This window comes from Scyliorhinus torazame, chromosome 6, assembly GCF_047496885.1.
Source record: "Scyliorhinus torazame isolate Kashiwa2021f chromosome 6, sScyTor2.1, whole genome shotgun sequence".
In the NCBI taxonomy this organism is placed as follows: Eukaryota; Metazoa; Chordata; class Chondrichthyes; order Carcharhiniformes; family Scyliorhinidae; genus Scyliorhinus; species Scyliorhinus torazame.
Genome location: NC_092712.1, coordinates 23,058,498 through 23,081,995, shown reverse-complemented (window position 1 = coordinate 23,081,995; position 23,498 = coordinate 23,058,498). Strand labels below are relative to the sequence as shown.

Below are 23,498 nucleotides of genomic sequence, written 5' to 3'. Positions count from 1 at the left end.
GCACTGATCCCTGTGGTACACCGCTGGTGACTGGGCTCCAGGATGAAAATTTCCCATCTACCACCATCCTCTGTCTTCAATGTGAGAGCCAGTTACTGATCCAATCGGCCAAATTTCCCTCTATGCCATGCCTCCTTAAATTCTGCATGAGCCGACCATGGGGCACCTTATCTAACGCCTTACTAAAATCCATGACTACGACATCAACTTCTCTACCTTCATCTATGTACTTAGTTACCTCCTCAAAGAATACAATCAAACTTGTGAGGCAAGACTTGCCCCTCACAAATATGTGCTGACTATCCTGGATTAAGCTGTATCTTTCCAAATGATCATAAATCCTATCCCTCAGGACCCTTTCCAATAATTTACCGATGACCAAAATGAGACTAACCGGCCTATAATTCCCAGGGTTATACCTATTCCCTTTCTTGAACAAGGGGACAACATTCGCCTCTCTCCAGTCTTCTGGCACTATTCCTGTAGACAGTGAGGACATAAAGATCAAAGCCAAAGGCTCTGCAATCTCATCCCTCGCCTCCGAAAGAATCCTAGGGTATATCCCATCAGGCCCAGGGGACTTATCTATCCTCAGGCTTCTCAAATTTCTAACACATCTTCCTTCCGAATATCTACCTCCTCCAGTCTACCAGCCTGTATCGCACTATCCTCCTTAACAACATGAAACATGGCCCCTCTCCTTTGTGAACACTGAAGAAAAGTATTCATTTAGGGCCTCTCCTATATCTTCAGATTCCATGCACATGTTCCCACTACTGTCCTTGACCGGCCATAATTTCACCTTGGTCATTCTTTTATTCCTCACATAAGTGTAAAATGCCTTGGGGTTTTCCTTGATCCTACCCGCCAAGGACTTCTTATGCCCCCTCCTAGCTCGCCTAAGCCCTTGAGCTCTTTCCTAGCTATCTTGTATCCCTCAAGTACCCTAACTGAACCTTGTTTTCTCATCCTTACATAAGCCCCCTTCTTCTTCTTGACAAGACATTCAACCTCTTTTGTAAACCATGGTTCCCTCACTCGACCATTTCCTCCCTGCCTGACAGGGTCATACATATCAAGGACTCCTTGAACAAGCTCCACATCTCAATTGTGCCTATCCCTGACAGTTCCTGTTTCCATCTTATGCTTCGCAATTCTTGCCTAATCGCATCGTAATTACCCTTCCCCCAGTTATAAACCTTGCCCTGCCGCATGTTCCTATCCCTCTCCATTGCTATAATGAATGTCACCGAATTGTGGTCACGATCTCCAAAGTGCTCTCCCACAACCAAATCTAACACTTGGCCCGGTTCATTACCCAGTACCAAATCCAATGTGGCCTCCCCTCTTGTCGGTCTATCCACATATTGTGTGAGGAAACCCTCCTGCACACACTGGATAAAAACAGCCCCATCCGAACTATTCAAATTAAAAATGGTTCCAATCAATATTTGGAAAGTTAAAGTCACACATGACAACTACCCTGAGACCTCCACACCTATCCAAACTCTGCATTGCAATCCTTTCCTCCACATTTCTTACTGTTTGGGGGCCTATAGAAAACTCCTAACAAAGTGACCGCTCCTTTCCTACTTCTAACTCCAGCCCACACTACCTCAGTAGACAGATCCTCCTCAAACTGCCTTTCTGCAGCCATTATACTATCCTTGATTAACAATGCTACTCCTCCACCTCTTTTATCACCTTCCCTAATCTTACTGAAACATCTTAAGCCCCGGAACCTCCAACAACCATTCCTGCCCCTGTTCTGCAGGGAGAATTCAGAATGTCCAATTCACCTAACAGCACGTCTTTCGGGACTTGTGGGAGGAAACCAGAGCACCCGGAGGAAACCCACGCAGACACGGGGAGAACGTGCAGACTCCGCACAGACAGTGATCCAAGTCGGGAATCGAACCTGGGACCAAAGCACTGTGAAGCCAATGTGCTAACCACTGCTACTGGGCCACCCAATAGTTGTAAATGGTTTAGAATTGCTACAGTGGAGGAGGAGACCATTTGGCCCATCGTGTCTGCACCGATCCTCTGGAAGAGCCTAGGTCCACTCCCCAGACATACCCCGTAACCTAACCTGTACATCCCTGGACACTAAGGGGCAATCAGCATGGCCAATCCACCTAACCTGCATTTCTTTGCACTGTGGGAGGAAAGAGGAAACCCACGCAGACATGGGGAGAAAGTACAGTCTGCACACAGTCACCCAAGACCGAATTGAACCCGGGTCCCTGGCACTGTCAGGCAATAGTGCTAACCTCTGTGCCACCGTGCTGCCCCGATGTAGACCACTTGAGTCAGTTGTTCCTCAGGAGACGGTAGTGATCAGTTGAATGTTTTTGTTAAATAAATCTCTGCAGCAGGATGTCCCTTCATGACACAGTCAGTAAACAGGGCCCAAAGGTTTTACCCAGGTAAGTTGGAAAGAGGAGGACGCAGGAGGGACCGCACTTAGATCTTTTGCATAAGCTGCTTGTCCTCCGAGTCTGCTGAGAAAATGAGCTTGGAACATATGAATGGTTGGCTTCTAAAGTGATCTTCCTTCTCCAACTACTGAGGGTATTAAAAAACAGACATTGCCCATGTATTCGAAACGTGGCTTGATTAGCTCATGTCTGGAAGTTAGTTTAGCCAGGGTCCCATTGTCCATAGATTAGTCGTAATGGTCTGTCTCCAACAGTTAAATACCTTGTGATTGCCACAGCGGCCTTGCTAATGAGACAAGTCTTTCACACACTCATGAAGTCATACTATCTGATGGATTTTGCAAATATACTGACTCCACTGCAATGAATTGAAATGTGGAATATATTGTAAAGCATATTAGTGTTGGCCATCTTGAACTTCAGTCTGCTTTTTAAAAGTTCAATCCGGATTTCCAGCTGGAATCGAGAATCATTATTTGGTATAAAGCACATTTTCATGATAATTCATATGTAAAACATCAAAGGGTTGGGTGTTTGCATCCTTCGCACGTTTTTTTTTCTTTTCCACGACAGGTTTTTAACGAATAATTTTATCTATTTAATTGTGGGGTTTTTCTGCTCAGGGTGGGGATCTGAATGAGCTGCGGCGACACATCTACGCTGATACTGTGGATTATTACACCGTCAAGAAGCTGGTGCAGAAAGTATTTCCACCCTGTAAATGTGAAATTCATCAGAAACAGCAGACCATCATTAGCGTAAGTCAAAACGTGCTTTAGATTATTTTTTTCTTTTATTTCAATCACGAGCTTGCTCCGATGTTATTTCCCAGTCCAATGCTAAGTGACATGTCCATTTTTATATCCAATTTAAAGACCTGGGATATTTTGGGTATTTATCAGTTTTTATTTTTGTAATAGGGTAGATATTAAAGCCATGAAGGATATGATAAATCCGTTTTAAAAAATTAATCATCATTTGACCGTCAAAGTCAAACACGTGATCAAAGTGGCATGGCTAGTGATGGAGCATCTCTCGATGTTTGCAGTTCATGGACATCACCTTTATGGGATCAATGACAATTCCAAGACTCAGTAAGAGAGAAATGTTACTGAAGCTTTTCATTCCACACTCGTCAGGACAAATGCAAGAATGCCAAATTTCCAAGTTCCAATAAGTTTTCCAAAATCACCAAATGCTATTTTAACAGTAAAATATTTGAAATAATTTTTGCGAATGGCTGCGTGCTTTGAAATATTGACTGCTGGGCCTATTACATCACCACCATAGTGTCCTGAAGCTCATCTAATTTTGCACTTCACTGTGATTATTTTATTCAGTGATTGCATTGGGGCCCTTCAGTATAGTCCTGCAGTTAATAATGCAATATGCATGCACCTAGAAATGAACAGATGTGAAAGATATCAGTGGGAAACGTAAGGGCTTTTCTGTCCCACAAATGTGGGAGGAAATATTTCACAATTTTACCACCCAGATAAACTGACAAAGTAGCAGTGAAAACTGGGGGAACACTAATTTCACTGCTGGCCAGTCGATGGACCAAGAGGTCCTACCTAGCTTCAGCTTTTGACTCTTTGCTGAGCTATACCAAAGCTAGCTTCTGATCAAAGCGAGAGTACTATAGTTGTTCCCAGCAGCCCTAGGCAAAGGAAGGGAAAAGAAGTCTGTCGTCTGCTTATTAGCGTAATGTAACACTGAACAATGAGTTACATTGAGGAGGTTGTACTGTGTTCAGTGGAGGACATTGCTAACAGCTCAGTTTCATTGAAGATCATTCCGTGAAATGTGGTGCTTGGTCTGTTGAATAATAGTTTTATTTCCTGTTGTATCAAAGGCATAAATATATCCCATGGTATTTCAGAGAAATATATCCCCATGCTTTATTGAAAATAAATAATTATTGCTCAAGTATAAAAACATTTTACTGACATGATTTTATCTGTGCTAAGGATCTGGGCACTGATATATGGCCATGGGTACTGCACCTGTAGTGTCACCATTCCCTGCTGTTCACTGTGGTAACTGGATTAGCAAGGAGCACGGGCAATAGAAGTGAAATGTTGAAAGGGACCTGCATTAATAAAGCACCTTTCTCAACCTCGGGGCAACCCCGAAGGCCTGTATTGCTAATGAAGTATATGTGAAACGTCACAGTTCTGGTATACGAAATGTGGTAGCTAATGAGTGCACAGCAAGCCCCCACAAACAGCGATGAATTTGTGGCCAGATAATCCATTTTAGTGACTTTTTGGTTGAGGAATAAATATTGCCCCCTCCCCCACAAAGAGAGCACTGTGCCATCATTTCTTTGAGGTTTTCCTTGATCTCGAATCCCATTCAGGTGTCCCAAGATATGAGATCCCTCACTTTCCCACTAAAGTCCCTTACCTGGATAAAAAAACAAGCCTGAATGAATTGAATACTGATGTAACAACTGCTTATTTTGGTATTTATTGAGACCCCCTAGAGAAAACCAGATAAATTGCAAAATAGGCGTTAGAAAGCAACACGTTTAACATTTTAAGGTCTGTAGAACATAGATGAAAATTGAGCATTGTTGCCTCTACCTATTGGAGTCCACTTGTCAACAACCAATCAGCACCCTCTTCTCATACAGTAGAAATCTGTTGTTTACCTTGACATGGATATTCTTGCGATGTTCTGAGTGCAAAATCTTCAAAATATCTTTGTTCAACAATCGTCAAGTCCTGTATTGCCAAATAACCATTTAACCTGAGAAACAGCAGGAGTAGACCATTCAGCCCATCGAGTCTGCTCTGCCATTCAATACCATCATGGCCAATCTTGGGTTTCAACTCCCATTTTCCCGCCTGCCCTCCATGTCCCTCAAATCCCTGAGGGTCCAAATATCCTTAAACAAATTTGACGCTGGAACATCCACAACCCTCTGGGGTAATTTAGTGTGGCCAATCCATCTATCCTGTACATCTTTGGACCTTGGAAGGAAACCGGAGCACCCGGAGGAAACCTACGCAGACACGGGAAGAACGTGCAATCTCCACAGAGGAGAATTTGAAAGATGCACAACCCTTTGAATAAAGTAATTTCTCCACGTCTCCGCCCGAACATGCTGCTTTAGCCTATTTTGGTTTTATACTGCAAATATAGAAAGTACGATTTCTGACTCTTTTCTCTCGATGGCAGTGTGGGGCCATCACGGATGATGAGATGATGGCAATCCCTGATCCGTCTGAGGAGCTGCTCCCCGAGGAAGTTCAGGCCCTGAAAGGATTTGAGGGGAGTTCACCACGGATCTGCCATGGGCATGAGAGGGCCTTGCCCATCCAAAATACCATAGAAATGTTAGATCTCCGAGAGGAAGGTAAGCAGCAGTGCCAACTTTCTTGGAGTTTAATTGGTTTATATTTAATAGAGAAAATGGAATAGAGCTGATTGTGAGTTGTATTTTCACTGGTGCTCCCACTTGCGAAAGGATCGAGACTGATCAGTCTGGAGACTGATTTAAAGTTAGTGGCAGGTTTAAGAAGCTCTTTTTCTTTCACTTAAGAAATGTGTAACTTGTTAATTGTAAAGTAATTTCCCTGTTTTTAATGTGGTTACTTCTGTGTTTAAATTAAAGTTTGTTTTAACACAAAAGATACCTTTCGGTCAGTGTTATCACTCCTGTGATAGAATCAGAGAATGCTTTCCTAAGTTTTACACATTCTCGTCCGGTTCCTAATACCTGCGCATTATTCCTTTTCAGATAACAGTCTAACTCCGTTTTGAGTGTTTTGGCTGAACCTGCCTCTTATACAGTACTATCCAGACCTTAACCACTCACTGGGTGACAAATTAAGTCCCGGAAGACGTGCTTGTTGGGTGAATTGGGCATTCTGAATTCTCCCCCCGTGTACCCGAACAGGCGCCGGAATGTGGCGACTGGGGGGTTTTCACAGTAACTTCATTGCAGTGTTAATGTAAGCCTACTTGTGAGAATAATAAAGATTATTATTATTGAAGTAATTGGCAAAAAGAAGCGAGAGCTATGCGAGAAACAACTTTTCACACCATGAGTGGTTAAGGTCTGGAATGCACTGCCGAAGAGCGTGCTACTGCTGATTCGAACAAATTGTTGACTCCTGCACACGTCTGTTTAACTTGTAGGAATTGAAACATTGCTCTGTTATCTGGAGCTGCACCCTCAGCACTGGGTGGAGTTGATGCACCCAACCTTTTCAATCTGTCATCTCCAGTGTTACAGTGGACCCATGCAACTAAGAACCATAGCACGAAGGTAAATGTTCCTACTGTAGTTGGATGATGGTTATTGGAGGTAATGGCTTCTACGGTGTAACCTTTACCAGAAAGGCTTTCATTGAGAGCTAAGTGACATCCCTTGAAAAGGTAAAGTGAAAATATGTCTCAATTAAAAGCAAGTTACGACCAGCATTATAAATGCTGGTGCACCTCAACGCATTGAGATGTCATCGTGTCAGGTGTGGTGACCATGACAAGTTACAATTGGATTTTTGTAAACTAAGATGCTATGTAAGAATTGGGCAGCACAGTGGTTAGCACTAGATTTCAAGCACCAGGTTCCCAGGTTCGATTCCCGGCTTGGGTCACTGTCTGTGCAGAGTCTGCATGTTCTCCCCGTGCCTGCGTGGGTTTCCTCCCACGAAAGACGTGCTGTTAGGTGAATTCTGAATTCTGCCTCCGTGTACCCGAACAGGCGCCGGAGTGTGGCGACTAGGGGATTTTCACAGTAACTTCATTGCAGTGTTTTTTTTAAATTTCGAGTACCCAATTCATTTTTCCAATTAAGGGGCAATTTAGCGCGGCCAATCCACTTAGCCTGCACATCTTTGGGTTGTGGGGGCGAAACCCACGCAAACACAGGGAGAATGTGAAAACTCCACACGGACAGTGACCCAGAGCTGGGATTGAACCGGCATCGTGAGGCTGCAGGGCTAACCCACTGCGCCACCGTGCTGCCATTCATTGCAGTGTTAATGTAAGCCTACTTATGACAAGAAGAGTATTATTAATTACTGTTATTTAAAGTAATTACTGTCCAATTATTGATATAGGATAGAGCAAGTTATTGTTTATCATGCTCTAGTTCATGCTATTACCAGCTGGTGTTCTCACGCCAAACCTTCAACAATTACTGATATTTGTGTAGCACCTTTGTGTAGGAAAACTTCCCAACACACATATTACTGACGCCTGTCCCCTTGCTGCATCTGATCCTTTGTGGCCTCTTGCAGCTCCTCCCCATCCCCTCAGCTGACACTTCACCAATTCCAAAGCATGAATACTGGTCCATTCTCAGACACTCTTTCTTTTGTTGCAGCTGGGGGAACTATTTTTCTGATAATGACAACAAGTTTCCAGGGTCTCTACTCCACAGCCATAACCCTGACTCTCGACCACCTGCAGCTGATGACAATGATCCTTTCTCCCCCATCTCAAGCCACAGAGGTGGCGTTGTTTGTACAGGGGTTTGGTGATCTCTGCCTGCAGCATCATCTTCCCCGAGGAAACCCTGGGAATTGGAATGTCTTCCTGGGGGACCCAGTAGCTGTTTGTAGGTCAACGGGAACATTTTCAAACCAATGTTGTTTGATCCCAAAGACAGGAGGCGGTAGAAATCTGGTAATCAGTCTCACAGGAATTGCTAATGCTCCTCTCAGCCATTTGAGACCAGCTTTTAAAGCCACAGCTTCTGTTAGGGGCTGGTTTAGCACACTGGGCTAAATAGCTGGCTTTTAAAGCAGACCAAGTCAGGCCAGCAGCACTGTTCAATTCCCGTACCAGCCTCCCCGAACAGGCGCCGGAATGTGGCGACTAGGGGCTTTTCACAGTAACTTCATTGAAGCCTACTTGTGACAACAAGCGATTTTCATTTCATTTTCATATCCGTAACAAGCATGTGGGATTCTCGAGGTAGCCCTAAAACACCTTCGATACTCCGTGTAGAAAAAGGAACAGCAGACTGATTTCCTATCCACCTGTGGATCTCTGTTTAGGCCAGTTCTATTAATCCAGGTCCCACTCCAAATTTATCCCACCCACCTGATTTATGCCCTTTCAGTCCCCACAGATTTCAGCAGGTAAGTTATTTGTCAAGTAACTTAGCACAGTGAAACTTTGAAATCCTCGGAGGCTAAAGGTATTTTAATTTCCACCTTCCTTTCTTTGAAGATGTCCTCCTGTGGCTGTGGCCCTTGCCAAAGAGCGCCTGTGTGGTGTGGATCACACCCATTCCAGTTCAGTAAAGTTCGATGTGGTGGAACTGGCCGATTCAATGGGATGGGAGCTGCTCCCAGTCAGGCGAGAACTAAGGCAGCTGCAGTGGACAACGTCTCAATCCAAGCCAGGTAAGTGTCAAAGGAAGTTGAGTTTGGGCCGGATGAGAATCTCATGGAAAATTGGGGACAATCCTGAAATTTCTACCCTCCAAATCTCTTGTTTAGTTTAGAAAATAAGTTCTCAAATTCTCCATGACAACTTTTTTCTGAACTTTTCAATATCATTAGTCCTTACACAAAGCACTTATATTTCCAATCAGCTCCATTCAGTGCTTTACCATGAAAATGGGGGTGGTATTACAATGATTGGTGTGTGCCCAGCAATTACAGAATTTCCCCACTACTATCACTCTGCTATTTGCACAGTCTAGTGCCTGGTAACCACCCAGCCCAGCGCCCGTCCCACCCACCTAGCCCCAGACCTGATCTGGTAGCTCCATTCTCCATTATGTATTCACTGAATTTGACTATTTGCTCATTGTTTGGCCTGTACCGTATCGACTTTTGAGGAATCCATTTATTTCCAGATGTTTTGCCAGACACAGCCAATTGGCCCTCTATTTCAGCAAACACCACTTCCGAGCACTTCAAGAAATGTACCCTTGAATACTTTGCAGCTTCAGGACATTCCATTTTGTCAATGCTTTACTCCCCCAGCTGCTTCTCGGGCAGTTAGAGTTTCAGGTCGTGGGTCTTTCGCCAAGCCTCTTGCCCTCCTTCTGGCTAAAGCTCATTTTGTCAGGATCTTGCTCTGTCAGCTTTGATCTTTTAGTTGTCTTGACTCGGTGTATTCACTCGGTTATCTTATGTTTTTGTTCTTCCTGTGATCCGGCAGGATTTCAGGGGACAGGGAAAAGTGGAGTGCTCGTGGAATTCAGTAGCCTGTCCTTTCACTTCCGATCCTATGGAGATCTCAGCCATGAGGAACTAGATGCAGTCTGTAAATTCCTGCACCAGCGAGTACAGACCCTGGAGAAGACCGCACTATGCCGCCTGAAGGCTTGCTTCAAATCATTTCACAGGTGGGCAACATGTGTCCAGAATAAAGACAGGTTATGGTCATCGAGTAGACAAGTGTTGTTACTGCACTGAAGGAGGCTAATCGGCCCATTGAGCCCCATTTCTCCTGCTATATAATAATAATCGCTTATTGTCACAAACTAGGCTTCAATGAAGTTACTATGAAAAGCCCCTAGTATCCCTGTACTATTGTAAGTTAATTTCCCTCAATTTCCTTTTGAAATCACTCGTCATCTCTGCTTCCATTGTCGCCTTGGCAGAGTTGCAGGTCTTTACCACTCACCACCTTAAAAAAAATTCTTCAACATATTCCCCCCCCCTTCCAATGTGGATTGGATTGGATTTGTTTATTGTCACGTGTACCGAGGTACAGTGAAAAGTATTTTTCTGCGAGCAGCTCAACAGATCATTAAGTACATGAGAAGAAAAGGGAATAAAAGAAAATACATAATAGGGCAACACAATATGTACAATGTAACTACAAAAGCACTGGCATCGGATGAAGCATACAGGGTGTAGTGTTAATTAAATCAGTCCATAAGAGGGTCATTTAGGAGTCTGGTGACAGTGGGGAAGAAGCTGTTTTTGAGTCTGTTTGTGCGTGTTCTCAGACTTCTGTATCTCCAGCCCGATGGAAGAAGTTGGAAAAGTGAATATGCCGGGTGGGAGGGATCTTTGATTATACTGCCCGCTTTCCCCAGGCAGCGGGAGGTGTAGATGGAGTCAATGGATGGCAGGCAGGTTCGTGTGATGGACTGGGCGGTGTTCACGACTCTCTGAAGTTTCTTGCGGTCCTGGGCCGAGCAGTTGCCATACCAGGCTGTGATGCAGCTGGATAGGATGCTTTCTATGGTGCATCTGTAAAAGTTGGTAAGGGTCAATGTGGACATGCCGAATTTCCTTAGTTTCCTGAGGAAGTATAGGCGCTGTTGTGCTTTCTTGGTGGTAGCGTCGACGTGGGTGGACCAGGACAGATTTTTGGAGATGTGCACCCCTAGGAATTTGAAACTGCTAACCATCTCCACCTCGGCCCCGTTGATGCTGACAGGGGTGTGTACAGTACTTTGCTTCCTGAAGTCAATGACCAGCTCTTTAGTTTTGCTGGCATTGAGGGAGAGATTGTTGTCGCTACACCACTCCACTGGGTTCTCTATCTCCCTCCTGTATTCAGACTCATCGTTATTCGAGATCCGGCCCACTATGGTTGTATCGTCAGCAAACTTGTAGATGGAGTTGGAACCAAGTTTTGCCACGCAGTCGTGTGTGTACAGGGAGTAGAGTAGGGGGCTAAGTACGCAGCCTTGCGGGGCGCCGGTGTTGAGGACTATTGTGGAGGAGGTGTTGTTGTTCATTCTTACTGATTGTGGTCTGTTGGTCAGAAAATCGAGGATCCAGTTGCAGAGTGGGGAGCCAAGTCCTAGGTTTTGGAGCTTTGATATGAGCTTGGCTGGGATTATGGTGTTGAAGGCGGAGCTGTAGTCAATAAATAGGAGTCTAATGTAGGAGTCCTTGTTTTCGAGATGCTCTAGGGATGAGTGTCGGGCCAGGGAAATGGTGTCTGATGTGGACCAGTTGCAGCGGTATGCGAATTGCAGTGGATCAAGGCGTTCTGGGAGTATGGAGACGATGCGCTTCATGATCAACCTCTCGAAGCACTTCATTACGACTGAAGTCAGGGCCACTGGTCGGTAGTCATTGAGGCACATTGCCTGGTTCTTCTTTGGTACCGGTATGATGGTGGTCTTCTTGAAGCAGATGGGGACCTCGGAGTGGAGTAGTGACAGGTTAAAGATGTCCATGAATACTTCTGCCAGCTGGTCCGCGTAGGCTCTGAGTGCACGACCAGGGATCCCGTCCGGGCCCGTCGCCTTCCGAGGGTTCACTTTCAGGAAGGCCAATCTGACTTCGGAAGCTGTGATGGTGGGTATGGGTGAATTATGGGCTGCTGGGGCACTCGCCAGCGGATTGTTGGTTACCTGCTCGAACCGAGCATAGAATGCATTGAGTTCATCGGGGAGTGGTGCGCTGCTGCCAGAGATACTGTTCGGCTTCGCTTTGTAGCCCGTTATGTTGTTTAGTTCTTGCCACAACCGCCGAGAGTCTGTCTGTGATTCTAGCTTGGTTTGATATTCTCTCTTGGCATTCCGGATGGCTTTGCGGAGGTCGTACCTGGATTTCTTGTATAGGTCAGGGTCGTCTGCCTTGAACGACTGAGATCTGTCCTTCAGTAGGGGGTCAATCTCGCGATTGAGCCACTGTTTCCGGTTGGGGAACATACGTACTGCTTTCTTCGGCACGCAGTCGTCCACACATTTGCTGATGAAGTCTGTGACGGTGGTGGCATACTCATTTAAGTTGGTCGCTGAGTTCTTAAATATGGACCAGTCTCCTGTCTCTAAGCAGTCACGTAAGAGCTCTTCTGTCTCCTTGGACCAGCACTGCACAACCTTCTTAGCTGGATTCTCCCGCTTGAGTTTCTGCTTGTATGCCGGGAGAAGGAGCACCGTCTTATGGTCTGATTTCCCAAAGTGCGGTTGGGGGATGGAACGGTAGGCGGCCTTGATTTTTTGAGTAGCAGTGGTCAAGAGTGTTGTCGCCCCTGGTGGGACAGGAGATGTGCTAGTGGAATTTTGGCAGTACACTCTTGTGGTTGGCCTTGTTGAAGTCTCCGGCCACGATGAACAAGGCCTCCGGGTGTTCTGTAGTGAGGGAACCAACAACAGGGAAAACATACTTGACCTCACCCTCACCAATCTGCCTGCTGCAGATGCCTCTGTCCTTGGCAGTATCGGTGGAAGTGACCACATAGTTCTTGTGAAAACAAAGTCCCGTCTTCATATTGAAGATACCCTCCGTCGTGTTGTGTGGCACTACCACCATGCTAAATGGGATAAACTCAGAACAGATCTAGCAACTCGAGGCTGTGCATCCATGAGGCGCTGTGGGCCATCAGCAGCAGCAGAATTGTATTCCACCGTAATCTGCAACCTCAGGGCCCGGCATATCCCCCACTCTACTGTTACCACCAAGCCAGGGGATCAACCCTGGTTCAATGAAGAGTGCAGGATAGCATGCCAAGAGCAATTCGGTGTTGACCTGGTGAAGCTACAACACAGGGCTACATATGCCAAGCAGCATAAGCAGCAAGTAATAGACAGAACTGAGCGATTCCACAACGGGCGCATCAGATCTAAGCTCTGCAGTCCTGCCACATCCAGCTGTGAATGGCGGTGGACAAGTAAACAAGTCACAAGAGGAGGAGGCTCCACAAATATTCCCATCCTTATTGATGGAGGAGGCCAGCACATATGTGCAAAAGACAAGGCTGAGGCATTTGCAACAATCTTCAGCCAGAAGTGCCGAGTGGACGGTCCACCTCGATCTCCGGAGGTCCCCAGCATCACAAATGTCAGTCTTCAGCCAATTCGATTCACTCCACGTGATATCAAGAAACGGCTGAAGGCACTGGATACTGCAAAGGCTATGGGCCCTGACAATATCCCAGCAATAGTACTGAAGACTTGTGCTCCAGCACTTGCCACACCCCTAGCCAAGCTGTGTGCTATCAAGCGGCACTTACTCAGTAATAACCTGCTCACTGACGCTCAGTTTGGGTTCTGCCAGGGTCACTTGGCTCCTGACCTCATTACAGCCTTGGGTTCAAACATGGACAAAAGAGCTGAATGCCAGAGGTGAGGTGAGAGTGACTGTCCTTGATATCAAGACCGCATTTGTCAGAGTATGGCATCAAGGAGCTCTAGCTAAACTGGAGTCAATGGGAATCGGGAAAAACTCACCGCTGATTGGAGTCATACCTGGCACAAAGAAAGATGGTTGTAGTGGTTGGAGGTCAATCATCTCGGCTCCAGGACATCACTGCAGGAGTTCCTCAGGGTAGTGTGCTAGGCCCAATTATCTTCAGCTGCTTCATTAATGACTTCCCTTTCATCATAAGGTCAGAAGTAGGGATGTTTGCGGATGACTGCACAATGTTCAGCACCATTCGTGACTGCTCAGATAATGAAGCAGCCCATGTCCAAATGCAGCAAGACGGACAATATCCAGGCTTGGGCTGACAAGTGGCTACATTCGCTCCACACAAGTGACAGACAATGACCATCTCCATTCAATGGCATTACCATTGCTGAATTCCCCCACAATCAACATTCTGGGGGTACATTGATCAGAAACTGAACTGGACTAGCCACATTAATACTGTGGCTACCAGGGCAGGTCAAAGACTAGGAATCCTACAGCGAGTAACTCACCTTCTGCCCCCCCCCCCCCCCCCCCCATAGCCTGTCAACCATCTACAAGGCACAAGTCCAGAGTTTAATGGAATAATATCCACTAGCCTGGATGAATGCAGCTCCAACAACATTCAAGAAACTCGGCACCATCCAGGACAAAGCAACCCGCTTTGTTCCCCCTTGCACAAACATTCAAACCCTCCACCACCGACTAACAGTGGTAGCCGTGTGTACCATCTACAAGATGCACTGCAGTAACTCACCAAGGTTCCTTTGACAACACTTTCCAGACCCACGTCCTCTACCATCTAGAAGGACAAGAGCAGCAGATACCTGGGAACACCACCATCTGGAGATTCCCCTTCAAGTCACTCACCATCCTGACTTGGAAATTTATCACCGCTCCTTCACTGTCACTGGGGCAACATCCTGGAACTCCCTCCCTAACAGCGCAGCAGGTGTACCTACATCTGAAGGACAGCAGCGGTTCAAGAAGGCAACTCACCACCACTTTCTGAAGGACAACTATGGATGGGCAATAAATGCTGGGATAACCAGCGACGCTCATAGCCCATAAATGAATTTTTTAAAAAAAATTTAATTAAAAAATCTCTTGCCATAATCTCCAATCCGTGTCCCTTAGACCTCCTCAGCTAATGGGAGCAGCACTTCTTTGTCTACTTTATCTCATACGCCTGTAAAATCTCACCTTAATCTCCTTTGTTCTAGAACAACCCCAGGACTTGTAACTGGAACTCCTAATCCCTGAAACCATAGGACCTTAGAATTCCTACAGTGCAGAAAGAGGCCATTCGGCCCATCAAGTCTGCACTGACCCTCTGAAAGAGCACCCTACCCAGACCCATTCCCTCGCCCTATCCCCATAACCCACCAACCTGCACATCCTTGGACACTAAGGGGCAATTTAGCATAGCCAATTCACCTAATCTGCACACCTTTGGACTGTGCAGGGGGGGAAACCGGAGCACCCGATGGAAACCCACACAGACCTGAGAAAGTGCAAGCTCCACAAACAGTCACCCAAGGCCAGAATTGAACTGTTCTGGTAAATCTGCTTTGCACCCTCTCGTGGACCCTCGCACCCTTCCTAAGGTAACAACTATCATCTTACAGTAAAGTGAGGTAGTTTGAAATAGTCAAATAGGTTGGTGTTATTCTAATGGTACAGTTATACGTCAGGTCATCAAGCAAGTGTGTGGCAACCTGTACTGAAAAAGAAAATTGAAACATGGCCATTATCCTGAAGTACATAATTAGATAGTTAACCTGGCTCCTTGCCAATTTACATACAACTAACTCTATTAAAGTTGGAGTGGCGCCATGTTAGTACTCTCAGTTATTAAAAGTATGGCAATCTGCAAACTGATTTAATTAACAATTAGGGCTCTGATCGTACCTCTCTTACTTTCTCTATCTCTCTGTCTTTCAGAGTGTCCTTTAAAAACTGCAGCATCTGTGCAGATGCTGTTTCGGTGGAGAAGAGCTCGTGCTTAAAGCAGTTGCTGAAGGACTATTTTGACCAAAAGAACGACAACAGTCAAAGTACAAGTTACCAGGAACAAGATGAGCATGACCTGAACAGAGTGAAGGTTTGTACAGACTTGCCGCCTTTGTGGGCTCCTCTTGATATGTGAGAAAGTGGTGGGTAAAAAGTGCATCTCTGACTGTGTTAGGAGCTGAGGTCCAGTCTTTTTGTCACTAAAATGAGTTGGACAATTAAGACCTTTGTGGTGAAGGTGTTGGCACGAGCAGCATTTCAAATCACAGTGAGTGTTCTGACAGCCAATTGGTTGGAGTTGGAACCGGGATTTACAGTGGGACTTTCAGCAAAGCCTATTTAAATGGAGTGCCTACGGATTACAGTAAACGGACCTCATTGCCACAGTTGCACCATCTCCTGGTAAAAGCAAGAAAATGGACCTGTGGAGGATAGTCACATAACACAAAGTATGTGCATAAAATCGATCCCAGTCACTTAAGTGGTGTGATCTCGGGATGTGACTGACTTGGGGAGTTGCCGAATCATCTTCACTGAGGCAGGGCTAGTATTGTCACTGTGCGCATCCTTTTTATGAAAAAAAATAAAAACCATCCTGAGAGGAAGGGAAGGCATTTGTACACTCGCTCCATGGTGTCTCTTTGTTTCAGATTAAAGACTGGGAAAGTCAGATCCGAGCTGACATCGGTCAGTTCCTGTCTATTCGTCATGATGAAAAATTCTCGGGCAGAGCAGTCGCAAGAATATTTCATGGGATCGGTAAGATGCTGGAATTAACCTCTTGTATATTAAAACTCCAAAAATATATTTCCATTTCTTCAGCTCTCAGCCCCAGCGGAATTGGAGGAAATTTGTGCTGCCACTTATTTATTCTTACCAATTTGTCTCCCCTCTCTTTTTCTTTTTCCTGCATGTTATGTATATGTTGTGCTTAAATGATTAAGACCTCAGCCCAACCAGCTTCAGCTGCTTCATCAATGACCATGCCTCCTTCATAAGGTCAGAGTGGGGATGTTTTCTGATGACTGTACAATGTTCGGCACCATTCACAATTCATTAGATAATGAAGCAGTCCATGTCCATATGCAGCAAGAGCTGGACAATATCCAGGATTGGGCTGATCAGTGACGAGTAATATTCATGCCACACAAGTGCCAGGCAATGACCATCTCACACAAGGGAGAATCCCACCAGCCATATTCCCATGCCATTCAGTGGCACTTCCATCGCTGAATCCCCCACACTCAACATCTTGAGGGTTACCATTGACCAGAAACTGAAATGGACTATCCATAAATGCTGTGGTTACAAAAACAAGTCAGATGTTGGGAATTCTGTGGTGAGTAAGTCACCTTCTGACCTTCTTCCCAGACAAGTCAGGAGTGTGATGGAATGCTCTCCACTTGCTTGGATGATTGTAGCTCCAACAACACTCGCTAAGCTCAACACCATCCAGGACAAAGCACCCCTTCCACTACGCAGAATATTCACTCCCTCTGTGGTTGACACACAGTAACAGCAGTGTGTACCATCTGCGAGGCCTGGAAAGAGTGGACGTGGATAGGATGTTTCCACTTGTAGGAAAAACTAAAAGCAGAGGACACAATCTCAGTCTAAAGGGACAATCCTTTAAAACAGATGAGGAGGAATTTCTTCAGCCAGAGGGGGGTGAATCTGTGGAAATCTTTGCCGCAGAAGGCTGTGGAGGCCAAATCACGGATTGTCTTTAAGACAGAGATAGATAGGTTTTTGATCAATAAGGGGATCAGGGATTATGGGGAGAAGGCAGGAGAATGGAGTAAAGAAAAATATCAGCCATGATTGAATGGCGGAACAGACTCAATGGGCCGAGTGACCCAATTTTGCTCCTATGTCTTATGGTCTTATAGAATCATAGAAGTTTACAGCATGGAAACAGGCCCTTCGGCCCAACCAGTCCATGCCGCCCAGTTTTTACCATTAAGCTAGTCCCAGTTGCCCGCACTTGGCCCATAACCCTCTATACCCATCTTACCCATGTAACTATCTAAATGCTTTTTAAAAGACACAATTGTACCCGCCTCTACCACTACCTCTGGCAGCACATTCCAGACACTCACTACCCTCTGAGTGAAGAAATTGCCCCTCTGGGCCCTTCTGAATCTCTCCCCTCTCACCTTAAACCTATGCCCTCTAGTTTTAGACTCCCCTACCTTTGGGAAAAGATGTTGACTATCTACCTTATCTATGCCCCTCATTATTTTATAGACCTCTATAAGATCACCCCTAAGCCTCCTACGCTCCAGGGAAAAAAGTCCCAGTCTATCCAGCCTCTCCTTATAACTCAAACCATCAAGTCCCGGTAACATCCTAGTAAATCTTTTCTGCACTCTTTCTAGTTTAATAATATCCTTTCTATAATAGGGTGACCAGAACTGCACACAGTATTCCAAGTGTGGCCGTACCAATGTCTTGTACAACTTCAACAAGACGTCCCAACTCCTGTATTCAATGTTCTGACCAATGAAACCAAGCATGCCGAATGCCTTCTTCACCACCCTGTCCACCAGCGACTCCACCTTCAAGGAGCAATGAACCTGTACTCCTAGATCTCTTTGTTCTATAACTCTCCCCAACGCCATACCATTAACTGAGTAGGTCCTGGCCTGATTCGATCTGCCAAAATGCATCACCTCACATTTACCTAAATTAAACTCCATCTGCCATTCGTCGGCCCACTGGCCTAATTGATCAAGATCCCGTTGCAATCCTAGATAACCTTCTTCACTATCCACTGTGCCACCAATCTTGGTGTCATCTGCAAACTTACTAACCATGCCTCCTAAATTCTCATCCAAATCATTAATATAAATCACAAATAACAGTGGACCCAGCACCGATCCCTGAGGCACACCACTGGTCACAGGCCTCCAGTTTGAAAAACAACCCTCTACAACCACCCTCTGTCTTCTGTCGTCCAGCCAATTTTGAATCCCTGGATCCCGTGAGCTTTAACCTTCTGCAACAACCTACCATGCGGTACCTTGTCAAAGGCTTTGCTAAAGTCCATGTAGACAACGTCTACTGCACTGCCCTTATCTACCTTCTTGGTCACCCCCTCAAAAAACTCAATCAAATTTGTGAGACATGATTTTCCATGCACAAAGCCATGCTGACTGCCCCGAATCAGTCCTTGCCTCTCTAAATGCTTGTAGATCCTGCCTCTTAGAATACCTTCTAGCAACTTACCTACTACAGACGTTAGGCTCACCGGTCTGTAGTTCCCAGGCTTTTCCCCGCTGCCCTTCTTAAACAAGGGCACAACATTCGCTACTCTCCAATCTTCAGGCACCTCACCTGTGGTTGCCGATGATTCAAATATCTCTGTTAGGGGACCCGCAATTTCCTCCCTAGCCTCCCACAACGTCCTGGGATACATTTCATCCCGGGGATTTATCTACCTTGATGCGCTTAAAGACTTCCAGCACCTCCTCCTCTGTAATATGCACACTTCTCAAGACATCACTATTTATTTCCCTTAGTTTCCTAACATCCATGCCTTTCTCCACCGTGAATACCGATGAGAAATATTCATTCAGGATCTCACCCAACTCTTGTGGCTCTGCACATAGATGCCCTTGTTGATCCTTAAGAGGCCCGACTCTGTCCCTAGTTACCCTTTTTCCCTTTATGTATCTGTAGAAGCTCTTTGGATTCTCCTTTGCATTATTTGCCAAAGCAATTTCATGTCCCCTTTTTGCCCTCCTGATTTCCCTCTTAACTCTATTTCGACAATCTCTATTCTCTTCAAGGGATCCACTTGATCCCAGTTGTTTATGTACGTCATATGCCTCCTTCTTCTTTTTGACCAGAGTCTCAATATCTCGAGTCACCCAGGGTTCCCTACTTCTACCAGCCTTGCCCTTCACTCTAAAGGGAATGTGCTTACCCTGAACCCTGGTTAACACATTTTTAAAAGCCTCCCATTTACCAGCCTTCCTTTTGCCTGCCAACAGTCTCCCCCAATCTACCTCTGAAAGTTCCTGTCTGATACCATCAAAATTGGCCTTGCCCCAATTAAGAATTTTAACTCTTGGGCCAGACCTATCATTCTCCATAGCTATCTTAAAACTAATGGAGTTATGGTCACTTGTCCCAAAGTGATCCCTCACTAACACTTCTGTCACTTGCCCTTCCTTATTTCCCAAGACGAGGTCAAGTTTTGCCCCCTCTCTAGTCGGTCCATCCACATACTGAATGAGAAATTCCTCCTGAATACACTCAACAAATTTCCCTCCATCCAAGCCCCTAATGCTATGGCTGTCCCAGTCAATGTTGGGAAAGTTAAAGTCCCCTACTATTACCATCCTATTTTTCTTGCAGCTATCTGTAATCTCCTTACATATTTGCTCCTCAATTTCCCGCTGACTATTTGGGGGCCTGTATTACAGTCCTATCAAGGTGATCTCTCCCTTCTTATTTTTCAGTTCCACCCATATAGACTCAGTGGGCGAACCCTCGGATATATCCCCTCTGAGTACTGCCGTGATGTTCTCCCTAATCAAAAACGCCACTCCCCCTCCTCTCTTACCTCCTGTTCTATCCTTTCTATAGCATCTGTACCCTGGAACATTGAGCTGCCAGTCCTGCCCCTCCCTTAGCCATGTTTCAGTCATAGCTATAATATCCCAGTCCCATGTGCCCATCCATGCCCTGAGTTCATCCGCTTTGCCCGTCAGGCCCCTTGCATTGAAATAAATGCAGTTTAATGCAGACTTTCCTTGCTCTCTGCCCTGCTTTATCTGGTCATGCTTTCCCTTCCTGCCTTTTGTTTCCATCCCCACTGACTTCCTACATCGGTTCCCATCCCCCTGCCACATTAGTTTAAACCCTCCCCAACTGCAAGATGCTCTGCCTTTAGCAACTCACCATGCCTCCTTTGACAGCACCTTCAAGAACCTGTATTCTACCACCTAGAAGGACAAGATACCTGGGAACCCCAGCACCTACAAGCTCCCCTCCAGGTCACTCACCATCCTAACTTGGAAACATACTGTCGTTCCTTCACTGCAGCTGGGGCAACATCCTGGAACTCCCTCCCTAACAGCACTGTGGGTGTATCTGCACCACATGACTGCGGCAGTTCAAGAAGGCAACTCACCACCACCTTCTCGAGGGCAATTAAGGATGGGCAATCAGATGGCCTATCAGATCCAAGAACAACTTTTTTTTTAAACAAAGTGTGGTTCCACAGATCTCTGGTAGTGCCTCCAAATGAGCTTGCTGAGAGTATCAGATGTGAGTACGTGAGCCAAGATTCACACTCCTCTGATTGAGAGAAACTCTTTCAACTCAGTTACTGGAATAAGGACATGACAAACAGGATGGAGTTGACCATTCAGCCCTCCAAAGCTTTCTCTGCCATTCGATACAATCATGGCCAATCTACCTCTGTTTAGTCTTCCCGAGTTATTCCCATATCCCCCATTATTCAAAGATCTTGTCAACCTCTTGACCTGATAGACTGAGCATCCATTCTGGGGTAGAAAATCACGAGGATTCATAATCCTCTGCGAGAAGAAATGTCTCCGTTTCGCAGTCTTAGAGGTGTGATCAGTAATGGGAAGCCTGGATAGTTTTATCTGTTCCGATCACAAAGTAGGATTGGAATTGTGGGGTTTTCCTTTCCTGAAGGGAACTAGTGAAGCAGTTGCGTTTTCAATTACTCTGGTGTTAACCCACAAATGACCACAGATGTAATTCATTAATTTTCACACTTTGTGATGAAGGGATCTCTGGGGTTTAATACCATAAGCAGGAGACATAAACACTTTGTAGCCCACCTATCTCCGCAGGGTAGAATCAGTTACACATCAATCCTGGATCTGTGTTGAGGTATGTGTCTACACTACACCCATTCCACATTATTACCATCTCCCTCACATGTGGTCTGTTTGCATAAATGGGGTGTGTGTGTTCAATACTTTCTATCAATAGAATAACACTTTCCTTGACTTTTTCCTCACCCAGACAGCCCGTGTTATCCAGCTCAGGTTTACGGGCGGGATCGAAGATTCTGGCGGAAATATCTCCACTTTGATTTCAATGAAATAATGCAGATGGCGACTGAGGAAATTATCAGAATAAAATAAAGTGAGTTTTGGCAGCAGGATTCTGGGGGAGGAATGTATCAGCTGACGCTCATGATACCATTAGTTGTTTCTGAATATGTCACCCTGAAATGAGGATGAATTCCACACCTTTAGTGAAGGCAATAATCTTTTAGCGTTGCATTAGTGTGACATGGTTTCGGCATTATGGGCTCGCCTCTGACCCTCTGCAAACTGTGATGCCCCAGCTTCTTTAGGTGTGGGACGTTGACTCAACTGGATTTCAGACTGTCCCTGCTCTTATCTTGCCTTTTGATTGGAGTTGGAAGACATGAGAATGTTAGCCGGAAGCAGGGATACCCTAACTACTGAGTAGCAAGAAAAAAGATCCTCTTGAAGTAGAACGTGCAAATAAAACCTTGGTCCCCGTCCTGAAGAGCCGGGAATCTACTGGGCAAATCCTGCCCACAGTGATGGGATTAAATTCAGGCGCTCGCAGATGAGGCAGCTGAACCACGGCACATCGGTCCACGTCACACCGTTACAGAGTGTAGAGGGGACCCTAAAGCATGATCGTGATCTTTGACGAACATTTAATTATTATGTCATCACCAGTGAGCTGCTTTGGTAACTGTTTCTTGGGAACTACTAAACAAATTTAGATCACTAAGAATAAAGTACTGATTAACAAGATCATCATCACCTATGAAGAAGGATAAACTAAATTACCTGAGCTGGACATTGTTGTCTCAGATATTCCTTTCACTTTGAGTTATTAATGGTCATGCTGTGTGTTTATAAATGGTTTTAATTTCTATTTAAGTTTTCAACTTTAGTATTTCCCCTATTTTATATAAATCTGTGACATGTAAGTATTTGGCAATTTTTAGTCTTTAAACCATGGTTGCTAATTTTATAATGAGGACCTGATGTCATTTCTAATACTGCGTTTCTCAAGTGATATTTGTGGGTAAATGAATAAAGGCCATCAGAAACCAGGAGTGATTTAGCAATATCTTCTAATTGTGGGTATTTGGCTTCTTCGAAACTGCCTTCATTGCTTTTGTGGCTCCACACCAGTAATGCTGCACTGTTTATTGAATGAGGCTTCCTGTGTCTGTCACAATGTTCCAGAAGTGGCAAAATGTTCACAGCTCATTATTTTACACACTGCCCACACGCCGACTTGTATCTAGACTTTGTAAGTAATTGTTTTGTACTTTTTTTAAAGTTTTTAATCAACAAATAAAAAAAATTTGCTTTGAGAAAGATTGACCACATTCTCTCCACATTTCGTATCTTTTATTTTCCTTGCATGACATCAGTAATGTAGCAACCAAAACAATATTTAAAATGGGAGGGGTGCAGAGAGCAAACAAATCATGCAATACCAAATGTTCCAATATTTCAAGCTATCCTAGGAACCATGTCAAACAGACTCACACCAGTGTCTGGGTTAGCTGCCGTACCACTGAAAACTTTGTGGGGGGGGGACTTGTGTGAGGTGGGACAGGGTGTGGAGTTGGGTTGGCGTTGCTGAGTTAACCATGTGTTGTCTGTGCTTCCACCGGCTGGGGGCTGGTTTAGCTCACTTGGTTCGCCACTCGCTTCGTGATGCAGAGCAAGGCCAGCAGCGCAGGTTCAATTCCTGCACCGGCTGAGGTTATTGAAGGTTCCACCTTGCCCCTCACCTGAGGTGTGGTAATCCTCAGGTTGTCACCACTAGTCAGCTCTCCCCTCAAAGGGGGAAAGCAGCCTCTGGTCATTGAGGCTATGGTGACTTTACCTTACTGTCTGTACTTCCGATGATTTTTGTCTAGGCTGATGCCATTTGGGATATGATCACCATTTTCTTAAGCACTAAATGATGAAAGAAAAAA

The 23,498-nt window shown here is 45.4% G+C and overlaps 1 protein-coding gene across 1 annotated transcript in view; it reads left to right on the top strand.

Moving 5' to 3' along the window:
- recql4 (RecQ helicase-like 4) overlaps positions 1-22,887 on the top strand; it is an 84,895-nt gene extending 62,008 nt beyond the window's left edge. Inside the window, exons 18-25 of the mRNA XM_072508015.1 lie at positions 3,065-3,199; positions 5,628-5,805; positions 6,591-6,720; positions 8,634-8,809; positions 9,576-9,762; positions 15,461-15,620; positions 16,180-16,288; positions 21,539-22,887. Of these exons, the coding sequence (XP_072364116.1) occupies positions 3,065-3,199; positions 5,628-5,805; positions 6,591-6,720; positions 8,634-8,809; positions 9,576-9,762; positions 15,461-15,620; positions 16,180-16,288; positions 21,539-21,660 (1,197 nt within the window). The 3' untranslated portion in view covers positions 21,661-22,887. The remainder of the gene's footprint in view (positions 1-3,064; positions 3,200-5,627; positions 5,806-6,590; positions 6,721-8,633; positions 8,810-9,575; positions 9,763-15,460; positions 15,621-16,179; positions 16,289-21,538) is intronic.
- Positions 22,888-23,498: the final 611 nt, after the last annotated feature.